Source organism: Erpetoichthys calabaricus, chromosome 10, assembly GCF_900747795.2.
Source record: "Erpetoichthys calabaricus chromosome 10, fErpCal1.3, whole genome shotgun sequence".
Taxonomy (NCBI): Eukaryota; Metazoa; Chordata; class Cladistia; order Polypteriformes; family Polypteridae; genus Erpetoichthys; species Erpetoichthys calabaricus.
In genome coordinates, this window is record NC_041403.2 from 31,895,868 (window position 1) to 31,920,369 (window position 24,502).

The 24,502-nt window shown below is 38.6% G+C and overlaps 1 protein-coding gene across 4 annotated transcripts in view; it reads left to right on the forward strand.

Annotated features, from left to right (window-relative positions):
- The first annotated feature begins 1,205 nt into the window (after positions 1 to 1,205).
- crb1 (crumbs cell polarity complex component 1) overlaps positions 1,206 to 24,502 on the forward strand; it is a 223,505-nt gene continuing 200,208 nt past the window's right edge. For 3 of the 4 annotated variants that reach the window (XM_028811039.2, XM_051932884.1, XM_051932883.1), the window contains exon 1: positions 1,206 to 1,409. In XM_028811039.2, coding sequence (XP_028666872.2) covers positions 1,331 to 1,409 — 79 coding nt within the window. In that variant the 5' untranslated portion in view covers positions 1,206 to 1,330. The remainder of the gene's footprint in view (positions 1,410 to 24,502) is intronic. The other variant, XM_051932882.1, reaches the window with a different exon arrangement.

Sequence of the window (24,502 nt, forward strand, 5' to 3'; positions counted from 1 at the left end):
AAAGAAATATTATTATTATTATTATTATCAAAGTAATTACACACATGACATGGTGGACACCTTGTGCACGTGCCTAGTTTTTGGGGTTTACTGAAGTGAAAAATTAAGTACCCAGTTTACAAAAGAATGCTTCCAAACAAATGGCTACTTGTGATGAAATTCATTCTATTAATAATTGAAGTTGTTTAGCTCAAACGGATGAGCCTTCCAAAGTGTACAAAAACAGATTTAATATTATTTATGATACACTAATTAGCACTCTTTGTTCAGAATCTGATTATCCTCATTTTTACACCTGTGTTGCAAAATAGAGTACATTAAATACATTATACACTCACCCGCCACTTTATTAGATACACCATTTAGTACCAGGTTAGACCCCCTTTTGCATTCTGAACTGCTGCAGTTCTTCAGGGCAGGAGATTCAACAAAGTGTTGGAAACATTTCCCAGGGATTTTGGTTCCTATTGACAGGATAGCATCATGCAGTTCCTGCAGATTTGTTGGCTGCTCCATTCTCCTCTGACCTCTGGCATCAACAAGGCATTTTCATCCATAGAACTGCCATTCACTGGATATTTTTCCTTTGTTGGACCATTTTTGGTAAACCCTATAGATGGTTATGTGTGAAAATCCCAGTATATCAACAGTTTCTGAAATGCTCACACCAGCCCGACTGCCACCAACAACCACACCACGTTCAAAATCATCTTTCATCCCCATTCTGACGTTCAGTTTGAACTTCAGCACCCACTCACATACCCACTTAAACACACGCAGGGCCAATTTAGAATCACCCATCAAGTTAAATAACATCAGCAGGTTGTCTTGACAATGTCTACATGCCTAAATGCACTGAATTACTGCCATGTGATTGGCTGATTAAATATAGCAGTTGAACAGGTGTACCTAATAAAGTGGCCGGTGAGCGTGTGTAACTGTCACCTCATTTAACAATAGAGAAATAAATGTGAACATTATTTTTATCTCCAAGAAGTAAAACGGGTACCCCATTTGCCAATCCAGTAAGGCAGATGGCTCTGAGACTCAAAGGTCCACTCCACACATCTGAGAAAGTCTGTGTCAGTTTTCAGAGCTCACCAGCCTTCACACCACTAGACTTAACAGGTGCTGGTTTAATGGTGATGTTGGGGGGGCTGCACCCTCCAGCTCATTGGTGCTTCACAGAAAAAGATTAGCAAATGCTCGCAGATGGCATTCACAAGATTCAGTGGCTTGGATGCAGAGCTCTGGGAGGCTGGTGCTGTGAATGAGGCTGTCACAATATGCGTGCAGATCGTTCTTTGCAGGATGATGTCAAATTGTGAATATGGCTGTTTTAAAATCTTCTCCAGTGAAGTTAAGCTTTGCCACCTACCTCGCCCTCCTGCCTTTCATCTTTATAGAAAGTAAGTTGGCACTTTTTCTTTCTGCTGGCACTGGGATGTTTAGAGCACTCCATTGTTTCACATCAGGCGCTCTGATAATCTTATAAGAGGGAATGCTGGCTGACTGCTGGGCACTATACAAAATCCTTTAAGGATTTAGAGTAAGGCTAAGCAGACATAAGCATGGACAGCATACTGTGACTGAGAAGCTAGTTGGTGTTATTTGAATTACTGTTGATTTACATCCATTTTATAGGCTTGTAACGGTGCTCATACAACAAGCTTAATATTTTTTAAACACAATAAAAATCCACTTTGAAAACATTAGGTTTTTAAAATGAATGCTGAATTTAGCTAGTTAAATAAGACAAAATTGATGTCTTTTACGATGCAGAGGTTTACATATCATTTAAGAGATGAGGCTCTTCGTTTTGCACTCCCACGTCTGAAATGATATATGACTTTTACATTGGTTAATTCTCATGGCAGTTCAATATTTGAAACTCAGGGTCCAGTTTCCCTTCATTATGTCTCCAAGTGAAGTGTCCAGCGTGGCAGATTGCCCCTCTAGCCTGAGAGGATATGCCAGAGATTGGAAGCGGTTTAATCTGAATATCAATAAGCCAGAGCTCAGACAGCAGCTGCCTTTCAAGAGGAACTTAATATGATTCTCTTCATGTGGCCCCTTCACAATCTGGGTCACCTTCTGCTGCAGTCAAACTTAAACTAGAGAAGTCTACTGAAAATGTTACAAGTGACCACTTGCTGAAATTAGACAAAAAGAGAAGAGCAAGTGATAAGAGAGATCATAGTGTTGCAAACTCTTGCAAATCAATAACATCCATCCGCGTACTGAATCTTAGTGTTGCAGGGTATTGGATACCACTGGGCAAAATGCAGGGTAGAGCATCCTGGGTATGCTAGTCTGCCACAAGGCACTCAAATGCACTCTGTCAAACCGCATTAATAAATGTAGAATATGGAAAGCTAGAATACTCCTCACAGGCAGAGATCAGGATGTGGATTTGAACCAGGTCGCCTGTATCCATGAGGTAGTAGCACAGTCCACTGCCACACTCTGCCATCCCTAAAAAGGCACATCATTCAACCCTCTTAAACTCAGGGTTGTGAGGAGCTGGTGCCTGTCTGGCATTGAGTGCAAAGTAGGAATAGGGTGCCAATTCATCCCAGACATATTCACGCCTGGTCAGTTAGTTTGTAGGTGGCGTGGCACAAATGGAATACTGGAGTACATAGAGCAAAACATATTCACACAAGGCCAATTCAGATTTATCAATCAGCCTAATGGGTACATTTTTAACTGGAATGCCCAAAAAACCCAGAAATATATGAGGAGACAATGCAAATTCCACAATGATAGTGACTGATGTGGGAGTTTAGTTTAAATTGTTAAAGCAGCGAGGCAGCAGCACTAAACATTACACTATCAGACCACCCTCCTACAAAACAAATAAGCATTCTCAAACCTACTTGATCCAATTCAGGGTTGCAGGGCGTTAAAGCCTGAAAGACAGGGAACAACCCTTGCAGGAAACTAATCTTTTGCATGGCCCACTCACATACCCACTTAAACACACGCAGAGCCAATTTAGAATCACCCATCAATCTAATCAGCATTCTAATCAATCAGCCTAAGTTCTAGGGATGTGGGAGAGTACCTGGAGGTTAACTCACACCAATAAGTGGAAATTGTGCCCATTCCACAGAGACAATGACTGGGTACTGAATTTAAACTCAGAACACCCAATTTAGGAGGTGACAGTTCTTTCCACTGCACCCGTAAATGTTGTAACGAGGGTGAGGTACGAAGCCAAACAAACATGGAACTCACACCACAATCATTTCATTATAAAATGGCAATTTATTTAACTTGAGAAAATCAAAAATTCAAAAGCAAATGGGTAGGATGGAGTTCTAACTCTCTATCTCTCTTCCCAAAACAAACTGCCTCCTAGACCTCCAGTCGACCCAAATAAGGACACTCTCCAGGTCATGTGACAGGTAGTGACTGTATTGGGTGGTCCTCGTGTGCCTGACTTCTGGTGTCACTCCAAGGCATGTCTTTATTCTTCTGTTTTTTGGTCCTCATTTGGGAAAAAAGGAAAATATTGATCTAAGGCATCCACAATTTCTCATTCCTTTCCCTGGGCTTTCCCTGTACTGCTAGCCCTTATGTCATAAGATGAGGAAAAGTAAATCATGACAATATGCTCATGTTTCAAAAGAAGCTGTGGTCTGATATATGAATTATCAATAAAGTAGCTGTCATTCATTATGTTGCTGCATGTGCAGTAGAAATTGCCATTTTTAAATTAGAGGCCTCTATCAGCTAGTCAGATAGTGTGGCGAAATGTTGCAAAAAATGCTGGAAAACACTGCTTCTGTTATTCCAAAATAAGATTTAATTGTCCTGATGTAGGTTAAATATTTTTCAGTGATAAAGAGAAGCTTTAATAGAACATAAATTGTGTTGATGCTGTTGGATGGCTTTATCTGAAAAGAAAGTGAGAAAGTCTGAATTAGCATAAGCTGCTTTAATTCAAGGTGTGCAAAATAAATGTAATGAATTACTTCATGAGGCAGAAGTACATAATAAACAAGAATAGATGTGTCAATATGTTTGATAGAAGTCCAGAGAGAGCTAGATCCCTAGTAGAGGATCAAAAAGAAAACCTAACCTAACAACATATTCATAATCACTGACTTTGAAAGAGTCTTAAACTATACCCCACGTGTTTATGTTCTTTATTTCGCCTTATACAATTTCTTGTATTAGGAATTTGTTAGTTTTTGCATACCCCTTGGGGTCAGAGTGCAGGGTCAGCCATTGTACAGAGCCCCTGGAACAATTACAGGTTAAGGGTCTTGCTCAAGGGCCCAGCAGAGTAGGATCTCATTTGGAAGTGACGGGGATTCAAACCGGCAGCCTTCTGTATACCAGCACAGACCCTTAGCCTCAGAGCCACCACTCCGCCCCAACCCTATGCTTGAAGCCACTGGGAGTGGCTTTTAAAAGGATAGAACCACTAGTAAATAATCAAATATCTAAAATATGATCGTATTCATGATCAGCAACTTCGAAATAGCATAAAACAACACTCCATATGCCTTTATTAACAATCCCCATTTTTTTCGAAGAAAGAAGTAGCTTTGACCCCTTGTATCCCATTATGGGGTGAACATCTGGAGTTGGTTGATGTGGCATGCACAACTTCAAGTCTTTCTGATCATTTTTGCTAAAGACACCAATTGGTTTACTCTTTAGCAGAAGGGTGTAATTTCCTGCACAAAATATGGTCCACAAATGGCCTAAAAATAAGGTGGTGGGGTCGAAAGTGCCAAAAATAGAAGGGAACCCCGAAAAGCTTGATGTCTTGAATAACTAGACATCAAGACACATGGAAGTGATTTCCAAGTGTTCATAAATAATTATATGAATACAAAACAGTAACCTTATCAACTCATACAGTGAAGTCAACATGACAAAAGCTAAAGACATGGTATGTTTTTTTTACCACACAAGTGCAGTCATTCATGCCTTTGCATTACAGATCCAGTACTCTTGATATGAATTTTGCACCCAGTCATTGTCTTTTTTTGGCATTGCACATTCACCCCATGCCACCATTAATGTTTCTCTGATATACAATACAATACAATTTATTTTTTTATAGTCCAAAATCACACAAGAAGTGCTGCAATGGGTTTTAATAGGCCCTGCCTCATGACAGCTCCCCAGCCTTGAATCTCTAAGAAGACAAGGAAAAACTCCAATAGGGAAAAAATGGAAGAAACCTTGGGAAAGGCAGGTCAAAGAACGACCCCTTTCCAGGTAGGTTGGGCGTGCAGTGGGTGTCAAAAAGAAGGGGGTCAATACAATACAATACACAGAACAAAACACAAGTAATCCTCAATACAGTATAATAGTAAAATAAAAATATTACAAGTACAGAGCTGAATTTAACAGTAGATGATATCACACAATATGATTTGGATTTGTTCAGAGTCCTGGAGACCTCAGCCATCAAGCAGGCGCTGCCTCCCCCAGTTGGCCATTCCACAGCTAAGACAGTGCTTGGCCAGCCAATCCGATGAATGGACCCCTCTATCCGATCATTCCTGTAATCCTCCATCAGAGATGACTTTACCTTTACCTTACCTGAAGCTGATTGGCGAATACGTTTACTAGTATTTTAGAGAGAAGGGTAAATTTGAAATGGGTCTATAGTTATTAAGAATGTGTGGGTCTATGTCTGACTTTTTAAGTAATGGTTTAATGACTGATACTTTTAGTGCATCAGATACTGTGCCATGCAATAACGAACTACTGATAATGCTAAGAATAGGTACTGCAAGAACATCCATTGCACTTATTACTAGTTTTGTTGGCAGTGGGTCTAGGGAACAGATAGTAGGTTTAATTCTAGAAATTAAAGTCAAGTTTTCCTGCTCAGTTACAGGATTAAAATTTTTAAAGTGTTGAATGCAGTGTGAGACAGGGTCTGCTAAGCTAGTATGCGGTTTGTACTGTGATGCTAAGATTTGGGATCTTATATTTTTAATTTTCTCATTAAAGAAGTTTATAAAGTCTGTACTACTAATATCTGTTGGTATTTTGCACTGTAGATCTGAATTCCCGTTTGTTAATTTAGTCACTGTTCTAAACAGTATCTGAGGATTTTTATTATTGCTATCTATTATTGTTGAATAGTATTCTGAGCGAGCTTTAAAGGGAGCTTTTTTATATTTTTTAACACTCTCTATTAATGCAATTCGAAAGACATGCAGCTTTGTTGTTCTCCATCTGCGCTCCAGTGTTTTGACACTCTAATTTAAGAGCTCGAGTGTTTTCATTAAACCAGGGAGAGTTTCTATGTGCTTTGATCATTTTTGTTTTAAGGAGAGCCACTGTGTCCAGATCATCTCTCAAGGTCACATTATAATGTGCTGTTAGCTGATCTAAATTGTTTTCCAAGTTTATGTTTGATGTTAACTGATCTAAATGGTTTTCCACAGTTACGCTCAACTTACTCAAAGTATCTATTTTGAAGCAGAATTACAACCTAGATGTCTCACTGTCTTTGTTTTAATCTGTGAGTGTATTGGTAAGGGCAGAACCAAATCAAATGTAATTAAGTAGTGAATGGAAATAACTTCATTTAATGGAGTAATATTTAAATTTTGAATTTCAACTTTGTTAGTTATAATTAAATCTAATGTGTGGTTATGATTATGAGACTTTCACAATCTAACAAAATCCTACTGAATTTAACAAATAAGTAAAACATTTGCTAAAAGTGTCAGATTTAACAATGAATATGGCCCTGGGGGTCTGTAGACTAGCACTATAATTGTGTTGGAATCTGTTTTAAATTTTAAAATGAATGCCTCAAAGGATGTGAAGTCGCCTAAGTTTTTAGAAGTGATTTGCATTTTGTTACAATGAATTATTCAAAGGCCTCCTCCTCGACCAGAATCTCTAGACTTATGAAGGAACAAGTATCTGGTGACGAATCAGCTAGGGGAATAGTGTCAGATTTACTAAGCCAGGTTTCTCATATTACCAAAGTTAACTGATGATTTTGAATTAGCCCCACATGACTGTTGATGTGTTTATGAGTGGGCCCTTTCGCCTTGCATTGGCACTTTTCTAAAGCTACTTTCTGTCTTGTGCCTAAAGTTGCCAAGAGGACTTTATGGCTAGCCAAAATATGTTGAAAGTGGTCAGTCTTTAAATATGACAGTGTATATATATACCGTGTCATGAAAAAGGATTTGAATCTCTGCTGAAGATGAAGACATCCTTCCATTTAAAATATGCTTTATGTAACTTTTGAGCTATACACCATATATACCATACATAATTAAACTATATCAATACCAGCCAGGTAGTAGAATAAATGCGTTAAAATATTTGATATCTCTTACCCTACATGTACCTTCAGCACCTTTTCTCTGTATCCTCGTGTATCTGAACTTCTCTTGACCAGCGCTCCCTCTGTTGAGCTCTGTAAAACCTGCTTCTCAGATTCCGTTGTCTTGTTGCCTCCCGTCCACTTTCATACTTCCGGTCGTTGAAGGTGACTCTCAGTGTTGCTCCTATGCCTTTGTTACTCCACATGTGTCTCACACTCATACTTCCTTTTTGTATCATGTCACCAAATCCAAACTGAACAATCACACAAAAGCCAAAGTGACCAATCAGATTGCTTTTAGGGAACGGACACGGACAGACACACACACACACATAGAGTTAGTTTTTTATTATATGGTAGATACATACTGTATACTATATGTTCTGCAGAAGGAAGACAAAAGAACATTTAATGAAGATGTTTTATAGTGGCTTTATTGCAATAGTAGTGCAGGAATTAGAATCACCAATGTGTCTAGTGCCAGTACCAGTCCCAAAATTATTTGCCAAAATTCCAAAGCAAGGAAGAGGGTGCAGAAGTCTGACTACCACGAGTTCAGATGGTCAGATAATGCTGATTACATGTGATGCTGGTGCCTATATTTGGTCAGACTGGAAGGGGCAGTGTTGGAGGCGTGATATCACTATCTTTTTCCCATTAAAAACTATATGCTTGCATCACGTCAGCTAGTGGGATCTGAGCCTTGCCACACAATTTGAGGGTTGTTTCTTAGAATGTATTTGCTTGTATGGCATTGCTTGATATGTCAAGTGGTTTTGAATAGATGCCAAATGAACACATGTAAGTCAGTGAGCATTATATACAGTATTAATTTATGACCGAATTATATACTTAAAATTCAACCTCACTGTAGAAAAGTGACAAAGCGGTCACTTAATCTTGAATTAATTATACATTTTTGAATAATTCTTACTATAGAATACATGAAAGAGTCTTCATTATGAAGGTTCCTATATAACCACTACATGGTAATGGGCTGCAAGTACAATTCTTTCTTAACAAATCAGATTTAACCTCAGGTGTCCTCAAATGCACTTGCTCTTAATGTAAATTCACAGAGCATTATATTTTAAGGTGGAATCATCCTATAAAATGTAATATGAGAATAGGCCATTCAATCCAAAGCACCTTGCCAACGTTATCCACCTAATTTCTGCAAAACAACATCAAGTTGAATTTTGGATGTCCCAAGTTCAACTCTCTACCACACTACTTGGTACTGTAACGTATTCCATGTGTCTGTCATTCTCTGTGTGAAGTAAACGTTTCTAACATTTGAGGGAAATTTACTGTATCCTTAATAGATTTTCAACTTTGTCAATGTGTTCCAGTTGAACTAATTTTAAAGTAACAGCCTGGATCTATTGAACTCATTCCTTTCAAAAATATTAAAAACTTCAGTCATATCACGTCTTAACCTCTGTTTGCTTAAACTTTGTTTATTCTTTCCTCATAACTCACACTGCAGTAATGGAATCAGCTTAGTCACTCTTCTCTGGACTTTATCCACAACTTCATTGTCTTTTTTATAGTTCAAAGACCAAAACTGTACACAGTACTCCAGTTGAGGCCTCTCTGATATGTTTTATAACGTAGACATAACCTCCTTTGACTTGTACTCCATACATTGTGCTATATAACCTAACATCCTATTAGTTTACTTGATCACTTGTGTCCACTGTCTGGATGTAGATAGTGTCCACTTTGATTCCAGGTCATTCTAATAAGGTGTACTTTCAAGTTTTAGACCTTGCATTATTTATTCACAACTAACTTTTTTACTTTCTATATATAATACTTTACATTTCCTTACATTAAATTTCATCAACCCTAGCATGTGTGCTATCCAAGTCCCTCTGTAATGATTTGGCCAATTTCAATTTGGATGCCGTTCCACTAGCTTTGTATCATCTGCCAACTTAACAAGCATTTTTGCTTATATTCCTTTTTAGATCATTTATACTGTATATATTAAATGCCCAATGTTGTGTTCTTACAAACAAGATTGTCATCTTTTATGTTTGGCTTTAAATAAATAATTCAATAATAACTGTGTTAAAATATTAAAATAAAAGTACATTACACTGATATTGAAGGGAATGTTTCTCTATTTCCTCCAAAGCTATTGTATATTTTTTATTTAAATGCGAAATGTGATTTTTTTTTTTTACAATACAGCTATTGAAATATTTGATTTTTAATCCACAAATCTGTCAAGAAATATATGCAGCACACACGTCTGGAACTGTGTTCATGCTGAAGTCAGGTCAGGTGAACATAATCGAGCATGCTGACCGGATCATTAAAGCTTTAAGTATAAAGAACATGACCTGACAGAATAAGCTTGATTGTACATGGACTAATTAGCCAGTGTGAAGTCAATAGTGGAAATAAATCCTTTTAACACCCTAGCATATGTTACACGCTTAATCCTCAGTGAGCAATGCAGTCCTCAAAGCCAAACATTTTACAACTGTCTGTTCAGAATTAGGCCAGAAGAAAGTCAGAGCAATACTTAAGCACCTTTCCTAAAAAGTATCTTTCAACAATGAAATGTTTACTGGAGTGTCTGCAATATGTACAGGAATTAAGCAAAAAAAAAAATCGTAGTATGCTTTTGCCTATTAAGACTGCTGAAGTGACCCTTTATGGGAACATAAACAAAATTGCATTACAAACATCTGTTTAATCACTGAATGTTGGCTCAATGATTTAAAAAATTTGGTAACAAGGAATTAAAAAAAAAAAAATTAAGCTACTTTATTTTAGTAATTGTATGTCACAACATACAGTCATGGATAAAAGTTTTGAGACTGACACAAATATTGGTTTTCACAAAGTTTGTTGCTTCAGTATCTTTAGATCTTTTTGTTAGATGTTTCTATAGTATACTGAAGTAAAATTATAGTCATGTCATAAGTTTCAAAGGCCTTTATTGACAATTACATTTAGTTTAGGCAGAGTCAATATTTGCAGTGCTGGCCCTTCTTTTTCAAGACTTCTGCAATTCGCCCTGGCAATCTGTGAATCAACTTCTGGGCCAAATCCTGACTGATGACAGCCCATTCTTGCATAATCAATGCTTGGAGTTTGTCAGAATTTGTAGGTTTTTGTTTGTCCACCCGCCTCTTGTGGATTGACTACAAGTTCTCAATGGGATTAAGGTCTGGAGAGTTTTCTGTCCATGGAGCCAAAATTTCAATGTTTTGTTCCCCGAACCTCTTAGTTATCACTTTTGCCTTATGGCACGGTGCTCCATCATGCTGGAAAAGGCATTGTTGGTCATTAATCTGTTCTTGGATGGTTGGGAGAAGATGCTCTCAGAGGAAGTTTTGGTACCATTCTCTATTCATGGCTGTGTTCTTAGGCAAAATTGTGAGTGAGCCCACTCTCTTGGCTGAGAAGCAACCCCACAAATGAATGGTCTCTGGATGCTTTACTGTTGGCATGACACAGGACTGATGGTAGCGCTCACCTTTTCTTCTCCAGACAATCTTTTTTCCAGATGCCCCAAACAATCGGAAAGGGGATTTATCAGAGAAAATGACGTTTCCCCCAGTCCTCCAGCAGTCCAATCCCTGTACCTTTCGCAAAATATCAGTCTGTCCCTGATGTTTTTCTTGGAGACCAGGCCATTCTCCAAAAGTCTTCGCCTCACTGTGCAGGCAAATGCACTCACACCTGCCTGCTGCCATTCCTGAGCAAGCTCTGCACTAGTGATGCCCCGATCCTGCTTTAGAAGACGGTCCTGGCTCTTGCTGGACTTTCTTGGGTGCCCTGAACCCTTCTTCACAACACCAGTGAAAATGAGTTTTTTGAGATTAAGCTTATTTTCATGGCAAACAGGGACTTTGCAATTAATTGCAATTCATCTGATCACTCTTCATAACATTCTGGAGTATATGCAAATTGCCATCATAAAAGCTGGGGCTGCAAACTTTGTAAAAATTAATATTTGTGTCATGATCAAAACTTTTGGCAATCACTGTATTACACAGTGGTGTTTTGCATCTAAAATACTAGTTGAGAAAGTTTTAAGTTGGTCTGGATCCAAATGACAACTCTGTGTATGATGTGAAACTTTAGAAGACAATGGCTTGGGTGATTTTGAAATCCTTCTAAAATCTCTCATTATAGCATGTCAGCAAAGACTAACGGAGCTTATCAGTTTTTATTATGAATATTTGGAAATATAGTCACAATTGAAACATGTGAAAGCTTAAACAATTCTTGTTACAGAGATAAACATCTCAAAAAACACTGGGTGTAAAAGAGTAGACATAACCACATTAAAGAGTTGGGATAATACTTTGGTGACCCTGTATAACTGAAAAAATTATAAAAGTTTCAGATACAAGCTCAGAATAGAACAAAAACAACAAAATTTATTTATATAGCACCTTTTCATACAAAAAGTAGCTCAAAGTGCTTTACATAATGAAGAAAAGAAAAATAAAAGACAAAATAAGAAAGTAAAATAAGACAACATTAGTTAACATAGAAAAGGAGTAAGGTCCGATGGCCAGGGTGGACAGAAAAAAACAAACAAAAACCTCCAGAAAGCTGGAGAAAAAAATAAAATCTGTAGGGGTTCCAGGCCACGAGACCGCCCAGTCCCCTCTGGGCATTCTACCTAACATAAATGAAATAGTCCTCTTTGTAGTTCGGGTTCTCACGGGATGTCACTTGATGCTGATGGTCATACAGACTTCTGGCTTTTAATTTATCCATCATTGTTGGAACATCATGGTGCTTTGGGTTGCGCCACCACCAAAAGGACACTGGAAAAGGAAACAGAAGAGAGAGTAGGGGTTAGTACAGATTTTAGAGCCACCATGAATAGTTATTATAATGAATTGGATATACAGAGTATCAGGATTTAAATTACAGTGAAGTTATGAGAAGGCCATGTTAAAGTAATGTGTTTTCAGTAGTTTTTTAAAGTGCTCCACTGTATTAGCCTGGCGAATTCCTACTGGCAGGCTATTCCAGATTTTAGGTGCATAACAGCAGAAGGCCGCCTCACCACTTCTTTTAAGTTTTGCTCTTGGAATTCTAAGGAGACACTCAGTTGAGGATCTTGAATCTTGATCAGTTGAGAACTGAAGAAAGCTGGCCATTTCTGGGTTATATGGTAACTTATTAGGAAAGGGGGGGTCCAGAAGGGTGGAAAACAGAATCGATGTCAGAGGTGGAGTGGCTATCACTCTTCCGTTCTGCAGAAGGAGGAAGAGAGAAGGCATGAGTCCTACTGCACCAACTCCTAGTTTGACAATTAATTAATTTTACCAGTGCCCTTATGTGTGTGTCATGGGATTCAATCTTTATGTACATGCAAGCCACATTTTTAAACTAACATTTTACATGACCATCAATTGTTGAATAAACCAACATTGAGATTGCACAATAAACGCACCTTAATCAAAGCCTCAGTAATAAAGGATACCTATTGACAAGCCAGCTTTGGCTAGGTGGTTGTTATCCATCCGAGTTTGAAGGAAGAGACAGTAATATTCATATTAGAATCAGCTTATAGCTGAGGCTGCTTCTTCTTCCTCATCATTGTTAAAATAGAACATTAATCTGTACATAAGTACAGTACCTTCAGAAAGTATTCAGACCCATTAACTTTTTACACATTTTCTTATGATGTAGCCATATGCTAAATTATTTATATTAATATTTTCTCTCATCAAGCAACACTTAGTAACCCAGGATGACAAAGCGAAAACAAGACTGTAGATGCTTTTGCAACTTTATTAAAAGAAAAAACTGAAACATCACATAGACACAAGCACTCAGACCCTTTACTCACCACTTAGCTGAAGCACCTCTGGCAGTGATTAGAGCCTTGCGTTTCCTTAGGTTTGACACGACAAGTTCCATACACCTGGATTTGAGGATTTTCTGACATTCTTCTCTGCAGAGCCTCTCATGCTCTGTCTGGATGGATAGAACCCATCATTGAATAGTCATTTTCAGGAAACACCAGAGGAGTTCTATTGGGTTCATGTTGGGGCTCAGGCTGAGTCACACAAGAACATTCACAAAATTGAACCAAAGCCATTGTTATAAAGCTGTTGTCTTTACTTTGTGCTTTGTGGTTTACTTTATGTGGTGGTTGTTCTCCTTGAAGTTTCTCCCATCTCCAAATAGGTTCTCTGGAGGTGAGCCAGGGTGACCATTGGGTTCTTGTTCAGTTCTCCTACAAAGGCCCTTTTCCCCTGAATACTCAGTTTAGCTGAGTAATTAGTACCTTAGAAAGACTCGTAGTTGTCCCATACTTAAACTGTTTAGGTGTAATACAGGTCACTGTTTTTTGGGAACCTTCAATGCTGCAGAAATTCTTTTGTAACCTTTTCTTGATCTGTGCCTCAACACAATCCTGTCTCCAAGCTCTGCAGGCGATTCCTTTAACCTCATGGCTTTGCTTTTGTTCTAATTGTCATGATCTGAAGTTTCCTGAAAAGCAAAAAAAGGTGAGAAGCAAGGAAAGAGGCCAGAATCCTACTGGTCTGCTCAGCAGAGGCAACCTTAACTTCAGACAGGCCCCAAGACAACCTGCTGGCTTCATCTGGAGTAGGCTTCAATAATGAAAAGCTGGCAAAATAACCAAAACAGTACAAAAAAATATAACATTTCTAAAAGTGGAAGGATGACCGTGGACCTTTGACTTGTTAGTAAAGGGCAAACAAAGAATCTTTATAAATAAAAATATTTATTTTTAAAAAATACTCTTGACAAACAAAAACTTAAAAAAGCGGCAAAGGCACAAATGGACATATCTAAAATATGCAATGCAGCAGCCAACAATGTCCAAAAACACAATCTGAAAGAACAGTCAAAAATAAAGCAAAGGCAGTCTTAATCCAGTAAATCAATAGTATCAGAAGTAATAGGAAAACATGGAGAGAACTCACCAACACCAAGCTATGATAATGTGTCCCATTCAGCTGGCTATCTTCACAGCCTTTATAGGACAGGGGGAAGTTCCTAATGGAGATGGACAGGTGGCCCTGCCTCTTGAGGAACCACCCACAGAACACAAGGAACTGAACAGAACACATACTTTCACACAGAAACATAAATACACAAATATCATACACGTGAAATAAATAACTATTATAAACATATAAAACGCACTTTAAATTGAACAGGCAAGACTTAAAAGAGAAGTGCAAGCAGAAAATATGGAACTGGTAGAGAGACATAGCACTGATAGAAACTGTGAGCAGTGGGACCTTCTAGACATATGGGTGCTTTCCCTAATCATGTCAAATCAATTGAATTGACTGCAGGAGGACCCAAAAAAAGTGTTGAAACATCTCAATGAATAATGAATACAATGGGATGTACCTGAGCCAAATTTCAGCTGGCATAGGTGTGGTACAAATGCTCGCTGTTCTGTGTTTTTCACAGTAGAGAGGAGTATTAGTAATTATTTTAGTTTTAGCTTTCATTTTTGGAAGGCAATTATCTGTTCACAGTGTCTAAAAAGCCATCATCTTGTCTTTATAGATTCAATCTCAGATGATTTAAAATAAAAAGTTTCAATCAGTGCTGGACAATTGCACAATTAGATAGGCTGAAAGGATGATGATGTTTTTCACAAGTGCATGGCACTATAATTACACATTTTGCTTGAAAAGGCCACTAAAGCATTGCATTAATTTTATGTGAAAGTTATAATAAATCAGTTCCAAAATGTTTAAGACTCTGTTTAAATGCTTGCATTCCTTTGCACCCCACCTGAATGTCTAGGGTTTAAAACCTCTGTTATTTTTTCTGTTTACTAAACTTTTCTGGGTATATTTGATAAGACTTTTATGCTACTTTCTGTTTTAAAATTTTCCCTGGGTCTTCTGTGTTGATTGGTGTTTCTCTTTCATAAATGTAATTTGAACAGCCTATGGTGACTAAAGGCCATATGAGTTAAGTTAGCGTGATTTTTGTTGACTAAAATCCATTTATCTGTTGTGCAGCCCACTTAAAGCAATACAGTGGTGCAAGGGGGTTGGAGCGCATCCCAACAGCACTATGTGTAAGACAGGAGTCAAACCAGGGACAGGCATCAATGAAAATTACAGTGAAAAAATTTGCCAATGAGAACGCATAGGGACAATGGTGATTTCCAATTAATTTGTATTTGTCTGACTAACATATGATGAGCCTAAAGTGTCTTGAAATCCTGATACACAGTTCACCGTCTATTCAAATTATGGTTCTATCATTGTATTTTTTTTTTGGTAACTTCAGTCAAAATTGCTAACAACAATACACTTCACATTGACTCTCGGCCTTTTGCCTGGCAGTGGACATTACAGGTAACAACAATATGGTGGTACTCATGAAAACAGCACTCAAAAATGACTTAGAAGATGAAGATGTAATGACAAACATGATGATAAACATAGATAATAAAAATACTATCAAGACAAAAAGATTAAAATACCAGAATTGGCAGCACATAAAGGCTTTGTTGGGACTTAGGAGTCCTAAAGCACATAAATCCCAAAAAGCACTTCCAAAAATGCCCACTAGAGGCGTAAACAGCCAATCCCAGCTAGTAACAAGGGCAAACACAGAACTTTACATAAATAAAACTTTTTTTTTCACATAAATGCTCTGTCAAACAGTGAAGTAGAGCACAAAAGGCATAACTGATTTGTCTTTACAATAAGGCAAGCAAACACCATCCAAAAAAATCACAAATCCAAACATGGGACAGAAGGTCAAAAATCCAGTGTAGACACTAGAGGACACTGTTGCTCCTCAAACCCAACACGGCAGACACCAGGCACAAGTTAACAGCACAATGATTTGTTTTATTTCGAGGAAAATCCTTCACAATGCTTTATATCCTCACAGCCACAAGTAATAAGGCACACAAGTGATTCTCTCCATCTCTTTTTCTCCTCCACTCCTCCCAGTAAGCTTTGTCCTCCACCTCCCGATTCTGGCTCTCAGACTGGGTTTGAGGTGGTTCCTTTTATATTGGCCAACCTGGAAGTACTTCTACTTCTTCGAGGCGAAAACCTCATCTCATACATGTCCTCCACAACACCCCCAGGCGTTACCCATGACACCCAACAGGGCTGAGATAAAGAACTCCAAGTCCCATATTACCCAGTGGGAATCCGGGGCACCGCTGTAATCCCGGGGAGCTGCCGTGTAGTGTCTATGGGGAGGCAGTGTCCTAAAGAAGCTGCCTTCCCCCATTCTTCCATATCCTGGGCGTCCCAGACGGGTTGAACTGCTGGCCGTCTTTTACACCAGATATAACACAAAGCACAGTAGAATCCCAGAAACTCACCAAAACTCCCAAGTGCTTTTGAATGAACCACCAGAAACTGTGGGAGACCCCCTGGATTTATAGGCCACAGGGCAGTTCCTAGTGGTAATTGGCAGGTGGTCTCACCTCTTGATAGACTACACACAAAACACATGGAATATAACTCAGGGCTTGCTACATTGATAAAATGAAAAGTGAAAAAAACAAATAATGTTTACAAATGTAAAGAAAATAATCAAAAATGGACAAAGAGGACATAAAACAAAGATCTGAACCCCAGCCAGGGAAGGAATCCTGGCTGAAACATACCAGGTGTTCTTACCTCTTTTAGAGCGGATGTCGACTTTTGACAAAAGGAGGGGTTGACAGTGGTAATCAGCTGTAAACAGTGACAAAACCCGCTGTTATGTTTTAGCTGGAATTTCTTTGCAAGGCGGTCCCAGATTTCCTATGCTAGCGTGAGAAGTAAGGAGCAAACAACGGCAAAAATGGCATCGACATCTGACGAGAGATCAAAGTGAATGCATAAAACAAAATACTCTGTGGAAGACGTTTTGCGTTTTATAGCTGAATTGGACTCTGACTTGTTGGACTCCGATTTTGATACAGGTGATCGGAAACAAATGTGGGGTACCGGCATCTTGTGATCGGTCCCCAGGTGATCGCGGTGCTGAACAGATTTGTGTAGCTGATGCGTCTACAGCAACGTTCGCCTGGGAGGAATGCCACTGACGATGACAACAGGTACAAACCAGATTGTGATGCACTGCGACCACGACCGCTGCTGCTGCCCCTGCCAAGTGAACACAAGCTTGGCAGTCAGCCTGCCATGAATTCCTAGCGAACTGGTAGCCACAGCATGCAACAATAGATGTTTTATGTTGATTTCTGTGTGAAATCATTGCTTTGTGTGCTTTTCAGAAAACTGTTTTTTCGAAAAAATATTCAGCCTTCAAAGAATTAATAGTGAGGAGTGTCCATTAGTTACAGTATGTCCAGATATACTGTATAGAAACCTAAGCTTACAATAGGAATGCTTAATTCATCACATGACGTGATGATGTATGTGGCAATAAGAAGAATGCAATGGATTGACGATGTGTTCAAAATTGTTTCTTCCTTGTGCTTCATGCTGCCAGCATAGGCTCCGTCACCCAGGACACTAAATGGGATTAAGCACATGTGAAAATTGTAATTATAAAATGATTGCTCCATAACTAATATATGCCATTTAATATATTTTTATTGTATGCAAAATAAAACTCATTATTTTGAGAGTGCATCTTTTTAATGTGGCTGTAGATTGGAGCAAACTGGCACAAGAAGTTACAGGTTGTATCATCATTTAGTACACAAACAGCCAAGATCAATGCCACTTCCCCTGGTTGTGCTCTCGTTTCATTTTTAAAGGAATTAGTATTTCCTTAACTGGTGATTTATGTCTAATGTGGAGGACTTTAGGGTGGTGTTCACTGGGAATTAAGCAAAATGAAATGCACTTTGATAAATCACAAGTTGACGGAAACAATTAAAGAAAAAGAAAGTTCTGAGTAAAAGGGATATAGGTGTAAGTAGGCAGTACATTATATTGCTGAAGGACAGCCTTAAAATTAAGTTTTGGACCACTAGTGCTCCAAGATTTGTTTTCAAAATACAATGTCTGATTTCTGTGATCAATAAATCTGCAAGATTTTGGAATCTAGAATAATCTAAACTATATTGAAATGAATAGAAGAGTAAACAATTTTCCACATCTTATATGTTTATAAAACTTGGAGTCTCGAGTGCTGTCTTCAAGGAGAAGCAGACGGCAGATGGAGTGGTTACAAGCAGGTGGCACCCCATGGCTTCAAATTCAGAAATAATGGCTGTTCTCTGAAGTGTCCCGGGAACAACGTCAATGAGTGCAAGGAAAGCACAGATACTTATGACAAGAGACTGCTTTTCTGTATGGAAGGTTCAGAATAAATTGAGAGAAATGATTGCCTCTTTCTGTTGACTTTTATTTGTTCTTCTTTTCATCACTTGGATGGGATTTGTGATTGTGTGTGTTTTTATTTTTATTTTATTTTTAAATAAAGCTAGCCACTTGTTTGGTCACGTTTGCCGACTTATGCAACATTGTCCTCAAGAGCACAATCCACAAAGGTGGTTAAATGAAATAAAGATGGGTTTAAAGCGGAAACTGGTATACTTGTATACATCTGTCTTCTCAGCTTCCTCTTGAATATCTCCTGGCAATACTGTTGTGTCTCACGTCTGGCCAGAGTCTTTCTAGTCTGTTGTGCTATTTAGATTTTCCCCTAAACACTGGCATGATGATTTTAGCCCAGGAGTTTTCCAATTATTTTATCTCATCCTGTGTTTCACCCATCCGGACTGAACATTACTAGGGCTTTACCTGGTCCATTTGCTCTGTTTTAACCTCAGCAGAGGGCAGTTTGGTGTAGTAGCCAAGGACTGAACATGAACCAAACGTTTGTTGGTCCAATTCCCTCTTCTAATCCACTTTGGGAACCAGAACAATACATTTTATCCGTTTGTGCTTTAGCTGTAAAAATAAACATACTGTTTAGTATCTTGGTATGCTGTTTGGTGAAGAAGGAATGTTTAATTAGTTTCCTGGCCAGCTAAGTCTCTACAGTATGTCCTCCAGACAAACTTATCACGTTGTCAGATCCATCCTTCTTGGTAACTAAAGCCTGGATGCCCAGTTGAAGGCCATTTGTCCAAGAGGATGTAATAACCTTGTGTTTATTTTTTGGAAGGTTAAGCTAAGCACAAACCTATTTTCTGATTACTGGGACAGATAAGGCCGGTTTGATATTGGTTAGTTGAGTCCCCATAGAAGAGCACTCAACCTCATAACCTCTGTTTAACCTTATTGATAAGTTAAGTTATATACAGTAGCACGATGTGTGGAGTACAAGTCCAAGGAGGTTATGCTGAAGCTTTATAACACACTGGTGAGGCCACATCTGGAGTACTGTGTGCAGTTTTGGTCTCCTGGCTACAAAAAGGACATAGCAGTGCTAGAAAAGGCCCAGAGAAGAGCGACTAGGCTGATTCCAGGGCCACACGGAATGAGCTATGAGGAAAGATTAAAAGATTTAGAGAAGACATGATTGAGATGTTTTAATTATGAAGGGAATTAGTCCAGTGGATGGAGTCTATGACTTTAAAATGAGTTCATCAAGAACACAGGGACACAGTTGGAAACAAGTTAAGGGTAAAATTTGCAAAATATTAGGAAGTTTTCTGTACACAGAAAACCATTGAGACATGGAATAAGCTACCAAGTAGCATGGTAGACAGCAGGACTTTAGTGACTTTCAAAACTCGACTGATGTTATTTTAGAAGAATTAAATAGACAGGACTGGCAAGCTTTGTTAGACTGAATGGCCTGTTCTCATCTATATTGTTGTAATATTCTAAAATGGCAAGGTGTTTTCTGTTTGAACCAAAGCCTAGGGTTGGTCTTTTTTGAATAAACAATGCACCGGCAATGCATCTGAGTTCTCCCCACACTCATTATTGGAAATGAGCTGACTTTCCCTTTCTGGGTCCCTTCATAGTATATCCTGGAGACAATGTACCTGGAAGGGGCAGGCCTGGACTATTGAGTCATGTCACCTTATTATGTGGTCTGCACTATCAGGTACTTCTGACTCCCACTCTAGGTGTTTCCTAGCTGGGCTGCTTTTGATCTTCCCCTGAAGAGAGAATAAAACTTATTTTGAGATGGCTGGAGCCCCTTTTCCCTAGATTTCCCCAGATGAGAAGGTATGAAATGTGACAATATTCAGTGGTATTATTGCCAAGCTATTTTCTCTTCAAGTTTTTTTCAGTGCAAATATTTATTTTAGTTGGAATCAATTTCATTTTTATTATTATTAAAAAAGGCATCCTGGTTATCTATGCTGCCTTACAGATCCAGGCCCCTGGATTCATTTCCCATGCCCAGTCCTTGTTCATATGAAGAATGCTTATACTCCTTGCATCTTCATGTGGGTTTTCTTCTCACATGCCTAAAGATGTACAGGTTAGGTTAACTGGTAATTCTAAAATGTATCAAGTTTGTCCACTTTGAGTGGGCCCTGTGATGGACTGGTGTCTTGTCCAGGGTTGTTTCATGCTTTGACCTCATTGCTATAAGGACAGACTCCACCCCCTGTGACCCTAAATTAGATTAAGCAAATTTGAGAATGATCTAAATAAATCTAACCAAAATCCTGATGGTATAAGGGGTGCTGGACTTCTTTCAATAATTATGCCAAGGTGCTCCATAGCCTGTTGATCCATTGGCCTCCCTGCTTAGTGAAGTTCATGTTCGAGCTCAGATTGATGGTCTTATGTACAAATTATAATGGAATTGTTACTTGCATGTTTCCCACAGACTATTGATAGTAGTACAAAAGCAATAACAGACCATGGATGCAACATCAGATAACAGGCACAACAAACTCTAAATAAGCATGAGTGGCTCTTCAGTAGTCTTATAACCTGAGGAGGTGAGCTATCTGCGAATCAAGTGGTGCGACAGATTTAAAATGACCCCTGAGGTACTTCGGATGGGAGTTTGTCACATAAAAGAGTAGTAACTTAGTGCTAATGATTGCGTTTATTTACTGTATAAGCCATTAGTGGGAGCTTCTATTGCAACATATTCAGAATAGAGTGTATAAATATGATTTTTATGTAGGCTTCTGATTATTTGTTTATTCATCAACTAACATAAAAATCCACTTAAAATAATCATACTTCTGCCTTATATTATACCCTCATTGAATGTGATATCACTTAATTTTTCCAAAGTGTAATTTTCTACCACAAATTTACTTAATTATGATCATTTTCAAGCCTCTTGTAATTATATCTAAAGGTCGCTTCACAGTTTGCTTCCACAAGCAAGAATTTCCCCGTAAACCTTTAAAGTGATATTGCAGATGGTGTTTTTGGGCTGAGCAAGGATAATAACTGACATAAAGATGGCAGTCACCACTACTGTGTGTTCAGCGTGAACAACTGGCCCTTAACCTTGCTGTATATATTTTTGCTTACATTCAGTCAAATCTATACAGCACAATTTTATGTGTGTGTTCTTTACGCAGAACTTTGTTTTACAAGCTAGAGTTGAAATGTGGCATACAAGTACAAGGATAAATCAATAATTATTCTCACTTTGCTGATAATACCGTTTGGGCTGGCTGTACCGCTTTCCCTACAAACATGTGGGATCGTGGTGTGTCTGCGATCACAGTGGTAAAGTTTCAACCTTCATCACTCAGTTTCTCCTGTTGTTTTCTAGGAGTAAATTTGGTTGCTTCACTTCCCGTTTACACCAGATGTGTTGTTTAGGTAGCATTTCATAAACTCATTTTGGGTTACAATATACAATACTTATGAGATTACAGTTCTTTCCTCAGGATTTGTCACACCTGTTCATCTGAACAATTAATTCTGGTGTCTGCATTGTCAAGTGTCAAAGTAAAGTGCAGGTGCCTCATGGGGCAACTGTACTTACACGGTAGAACAGGATCTTTTTTTATTCTTGGAGAACCTGTTTACCTCAGCAAAAATTACATTTATTGTCATATCATTCACTGCTTATCTGTTCAGGCTGGAAACATGGAAGATTTGATGCAGGATATGGTACTATGTTTGTCTGTTAATTGTCATAGATGATTTAGGGTTGTTTTTTGTATTTTTTAAATGGTCTCTGCTTCTGTGGGGTGGGCGTGTAAGTCAAACCAGGATGTGTGGAAGCCTGGCATTCTGCTACATTAAACAAATAAATCTCAGGCCTATCTTTTGTGATTCTGACCAGACTGCAGACAAAGGTTCAAGTCACATTTAGGCAGGCCCAGAAGGTTATGTTCTTCTTCTGTAAATTTTGTACTTTGTGTTGACAAAAATCATTTTTAATATTCTAAAAAACATTGAAACATTAGTAAAAGTTTTGATAAGAATAGGTCATTCGGAAAAGTAAAGCTTGCCAATCCTATCTACCTAATTCCTTCAAAATAACATTGAGTTGAGTTTTGAAGGTCCCTAAAGTCCTGTTGTCCACCACACCACTTGGTAAATTATTTAATGTGCCTATGGTTCTCTGTGTGAAGAAAAACTTGCCGAAATGTATGTGAAATTTACTCATAATAAGTTTCCAGCTGTTCCACCATGTTGTTGTTGTTGTTGAAAAATGTATTTCAAAATAACAGCTGGGATCCACTGTACTAATTCCTTTCATTATTGCAAACACTTCAATCATGTCACCTCTTAATCTCCATTTGCTTAAACTGAAAAGGTTCAAGTGCTTCAACCTCACCTCATGGCTCATACATCTTATTGTTGAAATCAGCCTAGTTGCTCTTCTCTGAACATTCTCTAGTGCTGCTTTGTCTTATTTTGTAATATGAAGACCAAAACTGTACACATTATTCAAGGCAAGGCCTCATTAATGTGTTATAAAACTTAAAGCATTACCTCCTTTGACTTGTACTCCACACCTCATGCTATATGACCTAACATCCTATTAGCTTTCTTGATTGCTTCTGTACACTTCTGGATGTAGGCATTGATTAGTCCACCATGACTAATAGGTCCTTCTTTTAAGGGTGTACTTTCAAGTTTCATACCTCCCATTTTCTATCCAAATCTAACCATCTTACTTCCTATGTGTAATACTTCACATTTATTTATGTTACATTTGATAATAATAAATGAATAATTACATTTAATGTACAGCTTTTCTTGCTACTCAAAAGGCTTTATATAAACAGAGGGGAGCCACTTCAACCGCCACCAATGTGCAGCACCCACCTGGATGATGTGACTGCAGCCATTATTACACCAATATGTTCACCACACTTAAGCTACTGTATTAGGGATCTTTGATGATCACAAGGAGCCAGGAACTCAACTGCACATCTCATCCAAAGAACGGTGCCATATTTATAGCACAGTGTCCCCATCACTGCACTGGAGTATTGGGATCCACACACACAACACAAGTGCCCTTGTTGGTATCCTCATCACCCCTCCAGCAGCCACCCAAGCTTTTCATGGATGGTCTTCCATCTAAGTACTGGCTAGGCTTAAACAGGTTTGAGCTTCAGATGGATGACCTGCTCTGAAGTGCATGTGGTATGCCATGGTATTCATTTGCCACAAATCTGCTCACGCCTGTATGCCATTCAGGTGTCTCTGTAATGATTCAACAGATTCCAGATTATCTGCCAATAATCCTGAACCAACATGGCACAAGTTGTACCCACTGCACATCTGTGTCACATATACTGTGCATAAATGTATACGGCATTATACAGTAGCACTTTGTTCAAAAATAGCTGTCCCCCAGGGCTCCATCCATGTAGTAGTGAAACAGGACAAACTTTAAAAATCAATGAAAACAAAAAATGTAATTCTGGCCAAGCAGAAGGTGGGTACGCTCCAACATCAAACACTGGCACTGTATCTGATTGTGTTCAGCTCTGACGGGAGAACATCTCCCGCGTGGGGAGAAAAGCATGTGGCCGTGATATGTATGGCAATCAGCAGCTACCCTGTAAAACACACATTACTCTGATCTCTCTCTCAGAAATGTCAGACATTACTCCCTAACAATCTGTAGATGATAATATCTGTTGAACAAACCAGAGGTGGCGAGAGGTAGACCGACTCGAATGAGGTCTGGCACATAAGTGAGGAGGGCCCTGCCCCCCTCCCCTCAGCTCGCAGCCACTCTCTCGGATTCATGCAAATAATTCGATACAAGCAAACTATGATACTTAGCGAGATGAAAAAAGTTGCAAAATCAACTGGAATGTTCAAGCAAATTATAGAAAAAAAAGCCATTTAAATCTGT